This window comes from Pangasianodon hypophthalmus, chromosome 2 (assembly GCF_027358585.1).
Source record: "Pangasianodon hypophthalmus isolate fPanHyp1 chromosome 2, fPanHyp1.pri, whole genome shotgun sequence".
Classification (NCBI taxonomy): domain Eukaryota; kingdom Metazoa; phylum Chordata; class Actinopteri; order Siluriformes; family Pangasiidae; genus Pangasianodon; species Pangasianodon hypophthalmus.
In genome coordinates, this window is record NC_069711.1 from 27,888,824 (window position 1) to 27,905,107 (window position 16,284).

General features: G+C 38.5%; 2 protein-coding genes across 5 annotated transcripts; one reads left to right on the forward strand and one right to left on the reverse strand.

The window, feature by feature from the left end:
- Positions 1 to 16: 16 nt before the first annotated feature.
- Positions 17 to 9,734, reverse strand: dytn (dystrotelin). 3 transcript variants are annotated; one of them, XM_053231196.1, is made up of 14 exons: positions 9,464 to 9,734; positions 7,541 to 7,615; positions 6,319 to 6,508; positions 6,133 to 6,227; positions 5,863 to 5,963; positions 5,372 to 5,443; positions 5,132 to 5,295; positions 4,323 to 4,434; positions 3,935 to 4,068; positions 3,693 to 3,861; positions 3,541 to 3,614; positions 3,292 to 3,442; positions 1,789 to 2,275; positions 17 to 1,108 (listed from the first exon to the last, which is right to left on the reverse strand). In XM_053231196.1, coding segments are annotated over exons 2-14 (1,938 nt in total). In that variant the 5' UTR covers positions 7,542 to 7,615; positions 9,464 to 9,734; the 3' UTR covers positions 17 to 920. The 3 variants fall into 3 exon arrangements, with proteins under 3 accessions (XP_053087171.1, XP_034167205.2, XP_053087167.1); XM_034311314.2 differs by having other exon boundaries at positions 3,693 to 3,879; XM_053231192.1 differs by having other exon boundaries at positions 3,693 to 3,879; positions 6,142 to 6,227; positions 9,464 to 9,733.
- casp20 (caspase 20, apoptosis-related cysteine peptidase) lies at positions 8,724 to 15,430 on the forward strand. Of its 2 annotated transcripts, XM_026933213.3 has the most exons (7): positions 8,724 to 9,213; positions 11,535 to 11,639; positions 11,759 to 11,831; positions 11,942 to 11,967; positions 12,184 to 12,292; positions 12,899 to 13,427; positions 14,002 to 15,430. In XM_026933213.3, the coding sequence occupies exons 2-7, from the start codon at positions 11,610 to 11,612 to the stop codon at positions 14,153 to 14,155; spliced, it is 921 nt and encodes a 306-aa protein (XP_026789014.1). In that variant the 5' UTR covers positions 8,724 to 9,213; positions 11,535 to 11,609; the 3' UTR covers positions 14,156 to 15,430. The 2 variants fall into 2 exon arrangements, with proteins under 2 accessions (XP_026789014.1, XP_026789013.1); XM_026933212.3 differs by having other exon boundaries at positions 8,730 to 9,213; positions 11,535 to 11,831.
- Positions 15,431 to 16,284: the final 854 nt, after the last annotated feature.

Genomic DNA, 16,284 nt, shown 5'->3' on the forward strand with positions numbered 1-16,284 from the left:
CACAGTACATGCAAAATCACAGCAATATTTTAATAATAAATTTAAGAACAGAATAAAAAAAATGAATAACTACAGCACTTAATAAATAGTATTAAAAAGGAACAATAAAATAAGTAGGGTTTAAGTTCATTTTTAAGATTATTTAATTTTTAAGTTTCTATATGCATATGACAATCATGCAAAAAGATCACAAGCTACTCGTAAGTGTACGTGTTCAGCTGAAGTGCACCACAGTTCAGTGATTTCTTTTTCACTTGAACCCAATTGAACCCAATAGTTAAGAGTTTTATTGAATTAAATTGAATAAGGTATTTCTGTGCTGGACTGTGGCCCATCAGGACTGGAACTGATGACCCCTGAGTTATATAATCAGAACATTGGCTCTGCAACAACTATTAAAGTAGGGTTGAGTGTTGAGTGGCATGGATTGGTTAAGAATGATTAAAAATGTATTTGTGTCAGGGATTGGGTGTTGGGTAACCAACATAGCTTGGAAGAAGCAGCTTGGCAGCACTAAATACTCTACAATATTACATAATAATACAATAATAATTTTGACGATTTTTAACAGCCTAAACATTTTCACAAAAGCATCAGTACAAACAATAACATGCACCTGTCAGTGCGGGAGATTGAAATCCAGATAACTCCAAAGTCACTTACAATAATTGGCCCTGTTCTCTGGTGGGAGGAATGGCATTTGTCTTCCTCGTCAATTGCAGTCATGCTTGCTTGGCAATAGCAGGAGTCTCTCAGCTCACAGAAACAAAATCGGGCCTTTAGTATGGGATGCGTGCAAATGGGCAGTGACTAAATATGAGTAATAAATTCACACACCAAATTTTACTGATACTGTAAGTCTGCTGTTTAAACTGCCAAATCACTGAAATTTCTAAAGCAAAAGAGAAAAGGTTCCTGTTTCATTGGTGGGAAAATAAACTTGCTTGGTGGAACAAGGCTTTGCCGTGTGGACCACTGTTTGCTGACCCCTGTTCCATGTCCTGTACAGGTGAGTTGATTGATTTGAGAGAAGTAACAAGATGAAACACTGAATCTCCAACCCCTCCTGCTGCCTGTAACAGTGTGTCCGTCTGACGTGAACCACACCCTGTATAGCAAGAGAGAGAATAACAAAATATAAATAAAATGCATGTTTGCTATTTTATGTTACCCTTATTTACATTTACAGTATTTGGTAGACATTGTTATCCAGAATGACTTACAGTAATGCTTTCTAGCTTCCATCCAAAAACTATCCACATGTAAGTACAAATAAGTTAGTTTCTGAGAATACAATCAAGCTAAAACCCTGGTAGAGGGGAGTTAGTGTGAAATAACACAGCAACTATTTCATTAGTGCTCCTTTAAGTGCTTGGTGAAGAGGTAGGTCTTTAGTCTTCATTTGAAGACAGCCAGTACAAAACCAGAGAACCGAGAAGGCCGGTTTATATTCACACTGTGAATGAGTAATCAAACATAACCCATATTAGTGCATAATTTTCATTTCATGATATGTTTAAACACTTGTTTCTTCTCTCTGATGACATTTTCCCATATTCAAATCTGCATTCAAATATGAAAGCTAGTGCAAAATAAAAGGCGAACAAAGCCACATATGACAGCAGTGATCCTTGAGCTCCTTGTGTACAGTAGTACTGTACTGAATGATTTTCTTAACTGCCCTTAAGCATCTCCCGTTACAAAAAACTGGATATTAGAAAATTAAGTGACGTTACAATGCAGCAAATCAGTTCAGGTATGCAACTGACCATCACCCTGTACACTTGCCTGTTGGTGTGGATAGGAGTGCACCATGAAGTCTCTGCACTAGATCACAAAGCTCTTCTTCTTCCTCATCTGAATGATCTGTCCCAGAATCCTCCGCTATGACAGACCCATCTAAGGTTATATCGTTTCCAATAAGCTCTTGTCTGTAAAAGTGTGGCTCCTCTTCCTCCTCCTGCTCTTGTTCAGACTCTCCAACAAGTTGGACCACTTTCTTTGTCTCGGTCACACAGGTTTCAGTAATTACTACATCTATACGCCCTTCCTCTTGCACCTGATTCAGAGTCTCTTTTTCTTTCACTTGCTGTTCTCTCTCCCTCACTTCCCCTGTCGCTGTTTCCTGATCCTTTTCTGTAGCGGAGCTGGTGTATGAAGCTGGACTTTCGGATTCCGTGAACTGCTTCTCACTGGTGTCATCTCTGCTGTGTTGTTGTGGAGGAGGGGTGTGGATGTCACTGCCAAACTCATCTCTTCCTCTCATACTCAATGCCTGCACGGGATAAAAATCAGGACTATTTCACCAGTTAAACATGTATGTTCTTTTCAGCTCAACTTTATTTTTACTAAAAATGGAAGCCTTCTAAAATTATTTACTGATGCTTTTATCCAAAGAGACTTGCAAGTGAGACAGAATACTGAACTGAGCCTTTGAGGTTAAGGGCCTTGCTCAAGGGCCCAACAGTGGCAGCTTGGTAATGCTGGGATTTGAACACACAACCTTACGGTAAGTAGCACAATTCTTTAACAACTGACACACCATTTTGTGTTTAGCTTGGGAGTAGCACCGCCAAATAAAGTAGTCGGTGTAAATATGAACTGAAGTCATTTTTATAAAGTGTCCCATCCCCATTTCTCTCCTGCCATCACGTAACCCCAAGGATATAAAGGAGTCTTGTATGCTTATTTTCAGAAATCATTCATTCATTCATATTCAGCAACCACTTTTTCCTGGTTGATCAGGAGCCTATCCCGAACACTGAGGCAGGGATACACCCTGGATGGGATAGAATCCTACTGGCATGTTTTTGGGAGATGGAAGGAAGCCAGATAATCAGGAGGAAACCCACATGAACACAGGGAGAACATAAGAAACTCCACACAGACAGTTTGTGAGGCGGCAACTCTACCTGGTATTCAGAAATATTGCTAATAATTGAGACAATGTAAGATATACTGTTTTAAAGGAATATTTTCATGAATTTTTCACTCAATGGTATTCCTAAATGACTAATTCTGTATAATTTGAAATGATGCATGGCGTCATAGTACTGTGGGTCTGATCATGCATGCATTGTTCTGGAAAGCATAAATAACTGGAATTACTTTGAAATTTGGTAAAACTACAGAAATGCTTTAGTAGAAGACAGAGATAATGAAAAGATGGCTTACATGCTAAGTAGTAAAGAGAACAAACCAGGATACAGGTTAAACCTGTCCAGAAATATCCCTGAAATGGTTGTCACCATATTTCTCTCTCTCTTTCTTTTCCTGACTTTCTTCACTCACATGTCTGACTTGTCCTAGCTCCTGCTCCAGCTGTTGGTTGTGCTGGATCAGCACCTCCATGTTGGCCTCCAGCTCCCTGCACCTGTCTTCCAGAGACTCATGCTCTGACTGTGCAGCTACTTTCCACACCTGAAATTCTTTCTCCAGAAGACTGATGACAAAGCACACACACATACACACACCATAAGTGTCAAATATGGCCACTGGCACACACCTTATAATGTATACTCAATCCAAAAGCATTACTACCCTTTATCTCTCTGCAGATCTTTCATGACGTTTTGCGTGATGCTTAGGTCCTTCTGGAGTAATGACATCTTTCTCTGTAATACGCACAACTCTCTTTAGACACATCAACAAAATTAAAAGTAGAGAGCACTGCCGCATTTGTAAAGAGCTACCTGAGGCTGGCTGTCAGACTCGTCTGTCTGGAGTGATTTTGACTCCATGTTAAGTTGCAGAGGAAGAGGAGGAGGAGGAGGTGAAGGAGGAACATTTTCAGAGACAACAATGTCCAAACCTTCCAGATTATCCACACACTCCTGCTGCTGCAGCCCTGAGACATGAGCACTGAGGGAAAGAGGACACCTGAAAGAATGATAATGTACATTAATGAATACACACACACACACTTTCTCTGTACCTGTCATGTGTCTCTTCATTAGATCCAGTTATAAGAGGTCTCCTCCTTTCTGTTTCTCTCCTGGTGTAGCGCCGTGGCAGAAGAACATGGCGGGCACTGGATGCCAGTGATGCCACTGATTCCTTCCATGAGGGCTGGCATGAAGGATAATATACTTATCATGTCCAAGAAGATTTAATTTCATGGGAATTATCCAAGATGCTAAGTGGGTCTTTTGAGATGATGAAGAACAGCATTCCACAGCTTAACCTTGTTAGGCATTCCTTCATACTGGAATTACCCAGGATACCATGCTAGCAGTAAGTCACTGTATAAAGACCACTTTAAAAGGGCATTATATTAAGTTTTGCTGAGTATAATCCTACGCTAAATGCACTGGCAACAATACCTGAGTGCAGTACTCCAGAACCGGATGTGAAGGCTTGTGTTTCCTTGTACGTTTCTTGGTAAGGAAACAGTTTTGACACAGGTGGACGTTCAAACACTTCAAACAGCGATACCTGCAAAGAGAACACTGCCCAAGGTGAACAAATACAAACTTACAGCAGCTCACAATACACTTAGGCTTAATCCGTCACATGTGCATCTGTACATGGAAATTTTAACAGTAGCTATTCAGGAAGTGTGAAGCCAGAGTCATAATTATGGGAAGATTCCTAAGAAATTATTGGCAGGGCTCATGTGTGAACGGTCAGTACTGAGAAAGATGATGATGTATTTATCCAATGACCAAATGAGACGTTTTTAGGCAGCTGACTTAAAATATTAGTATATTGAAGTAAAAACATACATTATATAATCAGCATTCCAGTTCCACAATCACACTCCATGCCATTTAGTTGAAGGCACGGTCTGCACTAGAGTCATTGTCATTTCAACCATATACAGCCAGTTAGGACATAGTGAAACAAAACAACGTTCCTCCAAGACCAAGGTGCTACATAAGACAAACACAGAACAACACAGAACTACAAGGGACTACACAAATTTATACATAAAGTGCACAAGTGCACCTTTCAGCAACCTTGACCACTACATTCAATAAACGAAATCATGACATGTATGTAGCACATTATGTAATGTATCAGTGTTCTGATACTGAATTCTACAGTGTGATGTCTCTTTGTACAAAAATAAATTATGTTTAAAAAGAAAAGCAAGGCACATCCCCCACTACACAGACACACACACACTCACCTGAGGCCTATGATGGGGAAGGCCTTGCAGGCGTGGCAGCGCACTCTGTGCTGTACTGCCTCGCTAACTGACAGTCTGTAGAGGGTAGAGAGCCACAGCAGCAAACGAGGCTCCGATTGCAGCCAGCTCACAAAATGCTCCTCCCCTGCCCTCCTATTGATAACCTAGGTAAAGTCGAAAACACAGTGAGTTTCTGGGTGTGTCTGTGACTGTACATCTGTGTGTAGAAGTAGAACATACCCCAGTGAAGCAGGATTGGATTGCAGCCTCCACAGAACCAAACACGTGGCTCTCCTGAACAACAGCTGGTACCTGAACAAGCAGTGATGAGCTTAATTTCCACTGAAGTCAATGGTTTGGCATTAGTGTGGAGAAAGATATCAGAATTTTGAGCAATTTCTATTCTCATTTGGGAACAGTGTCAGAACTGTGAGTGATTCTCTTTAGGTTATATATGCATACGAGCATGGGACCTTTTAGCAGGGACATTTTGTAAGATCATGGTTGCTATTGGTAATTGGAAGGGAAACTCCTGTGGAGGACAGGTCACGTTAGGAAATTTCACTATTTATACTTTTTATTGAAGCAAATTACAGGCATCTAATATGTCTTTAGATCAAAATGCCTTTAGGATCATGAATATCTTACATTCCAATGAGCTGAATCCTAATTTATGACTGGTAATACATATTGTAGATGACAACAGAAATCATTTGATGAGGGATTCTCACCTGACTAAGGTCGTCCAGAAGGTTCCTGAGGCCGGCACGGCTGACAAAAGCATCCTCTGTGCCTTGCCTTCTGCTACAGCTAACACCCAGCTGGAACAGCGCTGCAGAAAAAAAACAAGAAAATGACTCACAGCTGTGATTAATGTATTTTAAACATGTTAACTATATGTTAAATATAGCTGCATGGTAAATATAGCTGTGTATAATTATGTAATATATAAACCCATTATTGGCTACATATGGCAAAACACAAATGAATTTTATACACACGATTCAAACCTCTGTGTTTGGCTGAAAGTGTGTCTCCTGAAAGCACTATCAGTGCCGCTTCCACAGATCTGAGAGGAACAAAGCCAGTCTTCTCCCTACATAAGATATCACAAACCATCCAAACCTAAATGCACATATGACGCATACATATGCAAGCTAACTGAACGGGTAGATGGCTTTTCTTACCTGTCGTACAACTTGAAGAGAAGTCTGGCAGTCTGCTCTGTAGCTTCTGGTACCGCCTGAACAGGTAAATTCTGTAAAACACCCTGGAAGAGCTGTTCTAGACTGTGCTTCAAGCTTTCCTGGGAAATATTCCCCAAGTCCCCTACAGCCCAGAGAGCCGAGCACAAATCCCGGATCAGGACCATATGCACTGAAACACAGACATGAATGATAATAACTAGGGATGTAGTTTATTTTTTGGCCATTGGTGAATGATGAACATTTTTCACCATGTCTCATGGTTTTCTTGTTTTACTTAATGTAAAACAAGAACGGGAGAAAAAAAAAACAAGTCTCATAAAGTCATTCACTGAGCAAAAATTTTTACAATATGAAATCAGTGTATATCCACTGGACCAAATTCTACTGATTTGTCAAGTTATGCAAATATTTTAATGGCCCATTATATACACATTGATTTTACATCAAGTGTTTTGCTCAATATGCACATCCATAAAGTTTTTTTTTTAAGTTTTTTTTTTTTATAATCTTGTAGTTTTGTCATTATTTTCCTTTTTTGTCTTATTAACTTTAAATGAGACAAAAAAGAGAGGCTGGTGAGGCAACAAGTGTTTATATCTACTATAATATGATAACCGGAATTTGTTTTGTAGACATTCCACACCATTAATCATAAATTGATAAAATGTCTACTCTGACGTTCGTTAATAAATAAAAAATTGCTAGCCTTCGCAAATAGCTGTGGAAAGCACTTGGGGATGTGCTGGTGGAAGATAATCGACCTCAGTGTGGTAACATCACATCACCCCATCTGTGATTATTCTTGTATAATAGCAGGCTCTCTCATGTTTTATTCCTTACAAAATTTATGCACTTGTACTAAAACAAGTTAGAAAATTTAATTTAAAAAATAGTATTTCAGACACTGTATTCAGTAGTTCATTGTTTAATAATTCATTACTTTGGTATTCAGCCAAGTTTAAAATTAGTCTTTTGCCACAGATACATTTCATCACTAATAATAACAACTAATAACACATATATAACATATTTGAACAAGTCTGCAATACTTTGGCTAAAAATTGTAAAATATAATGACATATAAAACATATAGAATGTTTTTTTTTACAGGAGGAAAAATACTCATATGATCCCGAGTGTCATGTAAAGCAACATGATTCCACTCTCCAAATGTGTTTACACACACTGAGAGATAACTTACTGTGGCATAGTTTCTGCAGGGAACGAAGCTTCAGTGCAGCACGGTAAACTGCAGGACAGGAATCGTTCAGGCCTTCTGTAGGACAGAAAACCAGAACCACAGATCAAAAGCAGAGCTTGGCGTTTCAAAGACACCCACACACAGCACTATATACAGTAACAAGTAAGAGGACAAAATCCCAGTGTTATAAAACACAGTCAATGTAACTAGGATATGGAATAGCAGGGGATCTATTTGCTGAATATGTCACACTCAGATACACACTAGGCACATTCTCTTGCAATGTAAATAGCAGAAACACACATGCTGATCCGTTAGTTAAACAAACAATCAGCACACTGAAGACTTATCGAACTCACCTATTCCATCCAGATCCATTGCAGCAGCTCATAAACATAAGCCTGTTTTTATTCATAGGTTTACAGTGGACGTAGACACAAATTAAATTATCTGCTGGGTTTGTTATATTTAAAAAAAAAAAGGACAAGAAAAGAAAAAAAAATTCATTTGATAATACATAAACTTAGGGATTAGCCTACATTACATTGTTGGTAACTGGATAAAACTGTTTCTCTCTTGATTACCATATAGATTTGTGAATTGTGGCAGTAAATTGATTCTGGACTGGTCAGATTAAAATGATATTCCTCAGGGCATGTTTGGTATCAATTTAATCGGTATTTCATGGTGAATAATGTGGTGAGATCAAAAGTATTGTATAAGTTTACAAAATCACATTTACAGTATATGATGTTAGATTTAACAATGTGTGCTTGACCTTCTCACACACACATATATACATATTGGAGCAACCTGGTCTACACAAGGGACCTTTAGCCATTGTTTCACAAACTCAATGCCAGAAACCAATGCAGGATCTGCATCTGGATCACAGTCCATTTATATTTATGGCATTTGGCAGACACCCTTATCTAGAGCAACTTACATTTATCTTTATACAAGTGAGCAGATGAGGGTTAAGGCCCAGCAGTGGCAGCTTGGCGGTGCTTGGATTTGAACTCACAACCATCAAACACACATGAAAACATACCACATGCATGGCCACACTGTTTTCCCCCAGAAGTACTGTCACCTGTAGATTTTAAACCATACTAATGGCTCTCCCATCAGATTAATGTGCTTTGTGTTGCTTGCAATATCAATTTTTTCCAGAGAGGTCTCCAAACTCAAGAAACATAACCTAAATACTTAGTTTCGTTTTAATGTAAAGCAAACTCTGTTAAAGCACAGAGTTAACGGACATGTTTGTTACATGTATTAGCAGATAGGTCTTTTAATCAGACTACTTTATATACCAGGCGCTTAAAAAACTTGATTTTGTTAAGGTCTGGCAACCTCGAGAGTTGTGTTTACACTCTACCGGGAAAGATGCGTGTTTCCCAGAAATCATAACCTACGAAGGAGGACGAAATTTAATGTCGAATGAGCGACTTGAGCTTTACCGGAAGTTTAGCTAAACTAGATTAGGAAGTGCCAGAAAAGGCGGCGACACGGATTTCGTGATTATTCTGGATTTGTTTCCGGAAAGAGAAGAAGCAAGGGACCAGCCGGACCCCAAGAATTATCTTAATATCATCTCAAAGCATCTTGTTTCTATCCGGTGTCTTTTACTGACTTTTTCGCGCGCTTTTTCTCTCCTCGCGACGAATGAGGTGAGTTAATGTGTTAAATAAGTAAGTAAGTAAGTAAGTAAATAAATAAAAATAATACTGTGCTTGGCTGTGACTGTGCGTGGCGTGAACCCCACAGTGTTTCCGTTTGTTTAGGTGGTTATTAGAGTGTTATTACTGCAGGATTAATGGCGGCCATGCACAGTGACCTGACTGATACAGTGCAAACACTACAGCTGAGAAATAAATGTGTAGCTGTTTTACGGATAGCTTCTATGACCTACTTATTTACCTTTACCCCAGGAGCCGGGAAGACAGCAGCCTGTCGTCTCCTCACATTGGTTATTTTGTTTGTGGTCTGTTCCAGGCTGCTACAAGCGAAACCCACTTCCTGGCTTGTATTACCTGCTGTTTAAATATTTACGACAGTGCTCGTCTTCCTTGACGTTAAATGCACCTGTCGTTCTCCTCTTGTCTTCTGTCATCAAGCACCACAAACGCTTGCATGAAACAAACAAGTTAGATTTAAAGAGTAACATAAGTGAAATTATTGAAAGGAGTTACATAAATGTGATGTAAAACATACAGAGGGCCCAGGTGGTGAAATCCATAATTTATTATTAATAAATAAATAAATATAAATAAATAAATGGGCACTGTGGCTTAGTGGCACTGTTGCCTTACATCTCCGGGGTCGGGGGTTCGAATGCCCCTGTGCCCGGAGTGTGTGTGTGCAGAGTTTGCATGTTCTCTCCGTGCTTCAGGGTTTTCCTCCGTGAACTCAGGTTTCCTCCTCCAGCCCAAAGTCATGTGTTGTAGGTTGACTGGCATCTCTAAATTGTCTGTAGTGTGTGAATGAGTGTGTGTGTGTGTGTGATTGTGCCCTGCGATGGGTTTCGCACCCTGTCCAGGGTGTCCCCTGCCTTGTGCCCCGAGTCCCCTGAGATAGGCTCCAGGCTCCCCGTGACCCTGTGTAGGATAAGCGGTACAGAAAATGGTTGGATGGATGGATAAATAAAAAAGCACGGCCACAAACTGTAGACATTTCAAAATACAATTTCTACCTAATCTAGAAGAAATTTCTTTATGCCATAACCATTGAGGGTCACATTTTTGCAATTGCTTTGCAACATCTATCCATTCTCTGTACAGCTTATCCTACACAGGGAGCCTGGAACCTATCCCAGGGGGGGTCAGGGCTCAAGGCAGGGGACACCAACCCACTGCAGGGCACAATCACACACAGTGTTGACAATTTAGAGATGCCAGTCAGCCTACAACACATGTTTTTGGACTGGGGAAGGAAACCAGAGTACCCAGAGGAAACCCCCAAAGCACAAGAAGAACATGCAAACTCCACGCACACAGGGGGGAATCAAACCCCCAGCCCTGGAGGAGTGAGGCAACAACGCTAACCACTAAGCCACTACACCCCTTGTGTCACACCACCCTGACCATCCTGCTTAAAACACTTCTTTCTGCTCGTCTTATCTGACACAAAGAGAACACAGAAAATCAGGCCTCGTAAATGTACTGAGACCAAAGTAGTGGTGAGAGGTTTACTGATATAAATGAGAAACCAAGTATTTCTCTTAAGGCATAATGTCTTACAAAACCGCTGATGTATGAGCATTGTTTCTGAACTCCTTAAAGCTAGTCTTTTTGTTTGTTTGTTTTTGTTGCTTTTATTGATATCTATCAGTATATTTTGTTCTCCTGAACCTGGAAGTAGTATACTTTGGCATTAAGTGTCATTTAAAACTTCCTCTTTTATATTAGCCAAAGTCCAGCACCAAACCAACAAGTTAACCCCTTGAGAAATGGTGCCATTAACAGAGCGATAAAATTGTCTGTATTGGACCCCAAGATTGCTATAAACGTACTTTAGCATTTCATGTAATAAAATAAAGTTTATTAACTTGACGGAATAAGCTTATTGTACACGTGTTGGGTGCAAAAGGAGCACATTTTAAAGCAGTGGGGTTATAATGCATCAATAAGCTTTCAATTCTTAGAGTACAACATGCGCTTGACTCCCGTATAAAGCAAAAACAAAGACGCAGGAGAGACAAGACATGCCGTGTTACAGAACAAAGTCTTTCTGCCATTAAGTTTGTCAAAGGCACAAACACAAGTCCTGATCAATTAAAAGACTTGATAATTTGTTGATAATCTGTTGAGTATTTGTGAATAAAATAAATAACCCCCGGTGTTCACGTCGGGTCAGCTAGCAGTGGTGATGTTTGAACACAGGGGCATGACAACGGAAAAAAAGGCTGCTAGATTTGCTCTTTAAGAAACATTTAATACATTCTTAGACAGTCAGAAGTTACTCAAATGTGCTGTCTAATTCCTTCTTACAGCCATGCAGACTGTGCTCGAGAAGAAAGTCTTCCTTATCAACACCCTGTCTGCTGACGCCAGCTTCATCTTACAGTATGCCCAACAGGATAAAATCATCACCAAGCGTGAATACAGCAATCTTAACCATAGTAACCACACACAGGAGAAAATTGTGACTAACCTTTTGGACACTGTGATAAACAAGGGTGATGCGACATGTTGCAAACTTGTGGATCTCCTGCAGAAAGAAGACATTCAGGCCAGTTTCCCTGAGCTGCAGAAGCTTTTCATCCCCGCACCTACATCACGCAACCAGGGTATGAGAACAAGACCTAGATGTCATCATGACATTTTTTTAGCTGTGAGTTGGGATATAGCAGCAGTGGGTGACACATATGTTCATGTTTTTTTTTTCTCTCTCTTCCAGAGGATCCAGTCAAAGCAGCCGATGAGGTAATTCAAATTCCTTCCTGTATGATAACAGTTCAGTTCAGTCCAGTTTGGCATATTCCCTGCTCCTCCATATCAGATTGAACTCTTCTGGAAATTGCAATGTGTAATAATAGTGTTAGAGCGGGGGTATCACCACACGGTACTGTGTGTAGAAATGTGTACATTCCAACACGAGTCAAATGCATAATGTTTAATTATGGAAAACTCTCTTTTCAGATTACTGAATACAAAATGTCCAGCAAACCTTGTGGTCTCTGTGTGATCATCAACAATGTGAATTTTGATCCACCCCTCAAAGACCGCTATGGAGCTCATTCGGATGAAGGTTAGTCTTTTTTTTTCATCCTTTTCCAGACATTGTCTGAATTTTACTGTTAATCAAATGAATGCTTTTCGATCCTATACTCTCAGAAATAAACGTACCATACTGTAATTTTCCTTGTTGCTGGGTTGCTACCAACAAGGACACATTTGCTGTACCTTTAGTACATGAGAAGGTGCATGTGCTGTACCTTTAAATGTATATTAGTGGTCCTTAAGGTCCAATTTTAAAAGTACGGTATATTCCCTGAATGAACCATATTGTTCATTCAGGGAATATAGATCGCCATATTGTTGGATACAGAAATTTAAAAAGGTCATGTCTTCTGTTTTCCATTTGTTTTTATTTATTTATTTATTTATTTATTTTATCACGAGCATGACAACAATTGAACTAATTGAATCTGTGCATTAGCAAAATTTGAAAGGGGAGACATTTAAAATACTTAAACAAAAATAAAATGAAAATGGTCATATTAGTATAATAAAGAACTAAATACTCATTGTCTTAACAGTGGATCTCTGATTATTACTACAGTATAAGAGTTAGTTTACTCTAAAACATGAATCAGTTGTTTGAAAAAATGGTCTCCTTCCTCTTGTTCAACAGAGTCTCTTAAAATGGTGTTCCAGTGGCTGGGTTTCAGTCTGCGTGTGCACAAAAACCAAACCGCAGAACAGATGAAGGACCTGCTGAAGACCTACAGCCAGCAACAGCACGATGGCGACTGTTTTGTCTGCTGCATCATGAGCCATGGCTCCAGTGACGGGGTGCATGGCACAAATGGAACCATTGTCTCCAGAGATGACATCTTTGGCCCGTTCAGTGGAAAGTCATGTCCGAGTCTAATCAATAAACCCAAAGTGTTTTTCATCCAGGCTTGCCGTGGAAAGGAGTACCATCTGTCTGTTGAAGTCCAGCCTGATAGCTATGAGGAAGAGGAAGTGGAAGCGGATGCGGAAATGGAGGATGAAGCATCATTCGAGACGGATGCTGTCGAGATGAGCACCTTACCAGCTGATGCAGATTTCCTCGTGGCGAGGTCGACCGTTAAAGGATACGTATCTTTCAGGGAAACAATTTCGGGCTCTTGGTTCATCCAGTCCTTGTGTAAGCAACTCAAAAAGTACTGCCCAAAGTAAGTACTGAACAAATGTAAGTTCTGCTCCTGGGGCTGTATTCAAAGAGAATATTAACTTACCAATAAGAGCTCCCTAAGTGGTATTAAAAGTTCCTGGCTTCTTTCTTTTTAAACATTATTCACGAAACTGCTCAGAGGAACTTCCCCTCAGCTAAGGAGGGAGGCTGGCATGTTTCATGAATGAATATCAGCAGTGATTGATTGGCTGATGTGGTAGTAAAAACAAATGAAAGCACAATGGCCTAAAACAACAACATGAAAATGTTCAGATATACTAATAAATCTAAATCCTCAAATCAAATATATGTTCAGCAAATGAACATTGTGGCATCTAAGTGTGAATTAATGAAAGAATTTGTATTTTAATTTTAAAGTATCGATTTAGACAGCCTTTATGTAGCAGACTGTACAATAGTTTAACCATTACTTTGTAGATTTAGAAACTTTTTCTCTGCCATTTAGGAGCTACTTTTAGCCTCTTTGTGAATAAGATCCCTGAAGTCTACAATCATGCTGATTTGATCCCTTAGCCCTCCAAGGGGTAATGTGCATTTTGTTATCTGTTTTCTAGGGGTGAGGATGTTCAGACTATCCTGCTGTGTGTCAATAAGGAGGTCAGTGAAAAAGCTGCCAGACTCCGAATCACAGGTATCGCTAAACAGATGCCTGTCCATAAAGTGACCTTGAGGAAGAAGCTGGTGTTCCGTGTGCCAAATCCGCAGTAGAACGTTTATAATGAGCATTTCCTAATGAGCATTCCACATCCACCTGTTTTCAAGTTTCAATGTTTATTGTTCTTGTTAAGCTCAGTTTTAGCTAATACTTTATATTTGTTTGATTGATGCAAGTTAAGAGTAAATTTAAAGTGAATCTGCAATTACAAATTTGGTTTTGCTTTAAACCCTGTCTGAACCTTATTTTTTATTCAAAAAAAAAAATTAACCTACTGCTAATTATGTACCATGAGTCATAATTATGTATAAAATAGGAAGGAAACATCAGGAATTTTTATGGAAAATTTTTATATCATTATTTACATTCGTCATATTTTCATGTAATTTTTTTTAAATTGATTTTTGATTTGTACCTGAAAAAAACATGTATCTCTAAAGCACTCAAAAGGGCTTTAGTCTCAAAAGGGACAAATAATGCATGCGAATTGAACTGACTTTGATTTATAAAGTAACAAACATTCAGCTAAAATAATGTTTGTTCAGTGTATTCATGACTAAATTGTCCACGTTGTCGAATTAAAGAGAAAAATTAAAATGTCTTTTTTTTAAGAAATATGGACATGACATATTTGAACATTATCAGGCAAGTTCATGTTTCTTTTTTGTTTAATTTCATTAATTTCTTTTCCAGTCTATCTATATATACTGTATGTCCTATAATTTATACATTTCATTATAGAGAAAATATAACCACTTAAGAGAAGTAAATGAAGTAAAACTGTTTAGCCTTTTTGTTTAACCTAATAAATTTCTAATAAAAACATTTTTATAAAAATACTTGTAGCTATTAAAAATATATAATCTGTAGTCTCCTATAGGATATACAAAGCTGTGCTCTAAACCTAGTGATGTATTAATCATTTCATATAAATGGATATCAATTTATAAGACTGTAATGCAGCTTACATCCATTTATTAAGTATTTTTTAACAAAAAGTACATCATTTATATGAAAATATTTTCTATAATTCTGTTTGCCATCCGAAAGAATGACACTTTTTTTCCTTTTGTCAAAAATATAACTTTATGGATTTCTTTAATATGAGTGTGACTCAAAAACAAACAGTATTTTTTTTTTTATTTTTGCATTGTTTATTGCAAATAATTGTCACAACAGTGCATCATTTTTCTATATAATCTTTGTTTTGATCAATGCAAGTGTTTCAGGATTTAGGAAAAAAAAAATCTTGTGAACCTTAATCTGAAATTAAGGTTTGCACTTGATTCTCTCGCATACATTTATAAAATAAACATTAGGGTAAATAACTATTCTCTTCTCTTTTTTTTCACTTTTATACATGTAAACAGTTCAGCATTTCTAAAATCAAACAATCTTTCCCTCAATATGCACTTTTTATAATAAGCACTTGAATTCATTTAAAGATATACATAAGTGTGTGTGTGTGTGTGTGTGTGTTTGAGGACATCACACACTTCTTATCTAAATGTGAAAATCATTGTTGGACAATTGCCCAAAAGAGACACCCTGGAATAAATATTAGGAACCAGCAGCAGTGCATTATATGTCAAATGGTTGGGTACAACCAAATCAAAGGGTTGGGAATAAAACTGGGTTGTCAGTTTGCTGGCCAGAAGTGCTTTATGTTTCCTGTCCAAGCAGAACACAACACTCCCACGTTCCGTGATGTAGGGAGGATGTATCTGTAGGGAGCAGAGGCAAATCTGTGAGTGACGAGTGTGATGAAACACTGGCACACTTTCACTGGCCTGCAAAATTCCCTGATGTCAATCCCGTAAAAAAACTCATGGGATTATTTGGAACAGCTGAAATACGAAAATATGGACCGTAACGCTAGGTGAATTCTACATACAGTCAAAGAATGGGCTAAAAATGATGAGCACTCAGGAAAATCACAAGATCTCAGGATTGACCCATTATCTGACAGGATTAGAGATGTAATTAAGACAAGAATTAGGGAGTATTAGTCAATGATGAGACTATTTTTTGGTCCAGGGAGCTTATATTAATTAGTTTAAGAAGCCTATTTAGTTCAGATTTATTTACTACACAAACTGAAATCAAGCCAGACTATAATTCTAAGCTGAGCATTAAACATTTGGCTAAACATTAGCTCTAACATTGAGCTATATTTTATCAG

Bases quoted from the DNA above. Each gene is read 5' to 3' on its own strand.
- casp20 (XM_026933212.3), top strand. From the start codon at position 11,537: ATGCAGACTGTGCTCGAGAAGAAAGTCTTCCTTATCAACACCCTGTCT. The intron at 11,968-12,183 runs GTAATTCAAATT...CTCTCTTTTCAG, and splicing joins CAGTCAAAGCAGCCGATGAG to ATTACTGAATACAAAATGTC. The intron at 13,428-14,001 runs GTAAGTACTGAA...TCTGTTTTCTAG, and splicing joins CTCAAAAAGTACTGCCCAAA to GGGTGAGGATGTTCAGACTA.
- dytn (XM_034311314.2), bottom strand. The intron at 6,228-6,318 runs GTAAGAAAAGCC...TATCTTATGTAG, and splicing joins CTCTTCAAGTTGTACGACAG to GGAGAAGACTGGCTTTGTTC. The intron at 5,964-6,132 runs GTGTGTATAAAA...TTTTTTCTGCAG, and splicing joins CAAACACAGAGGTTTGAATC to CGCTGTTCCAGCTGGGTGTT.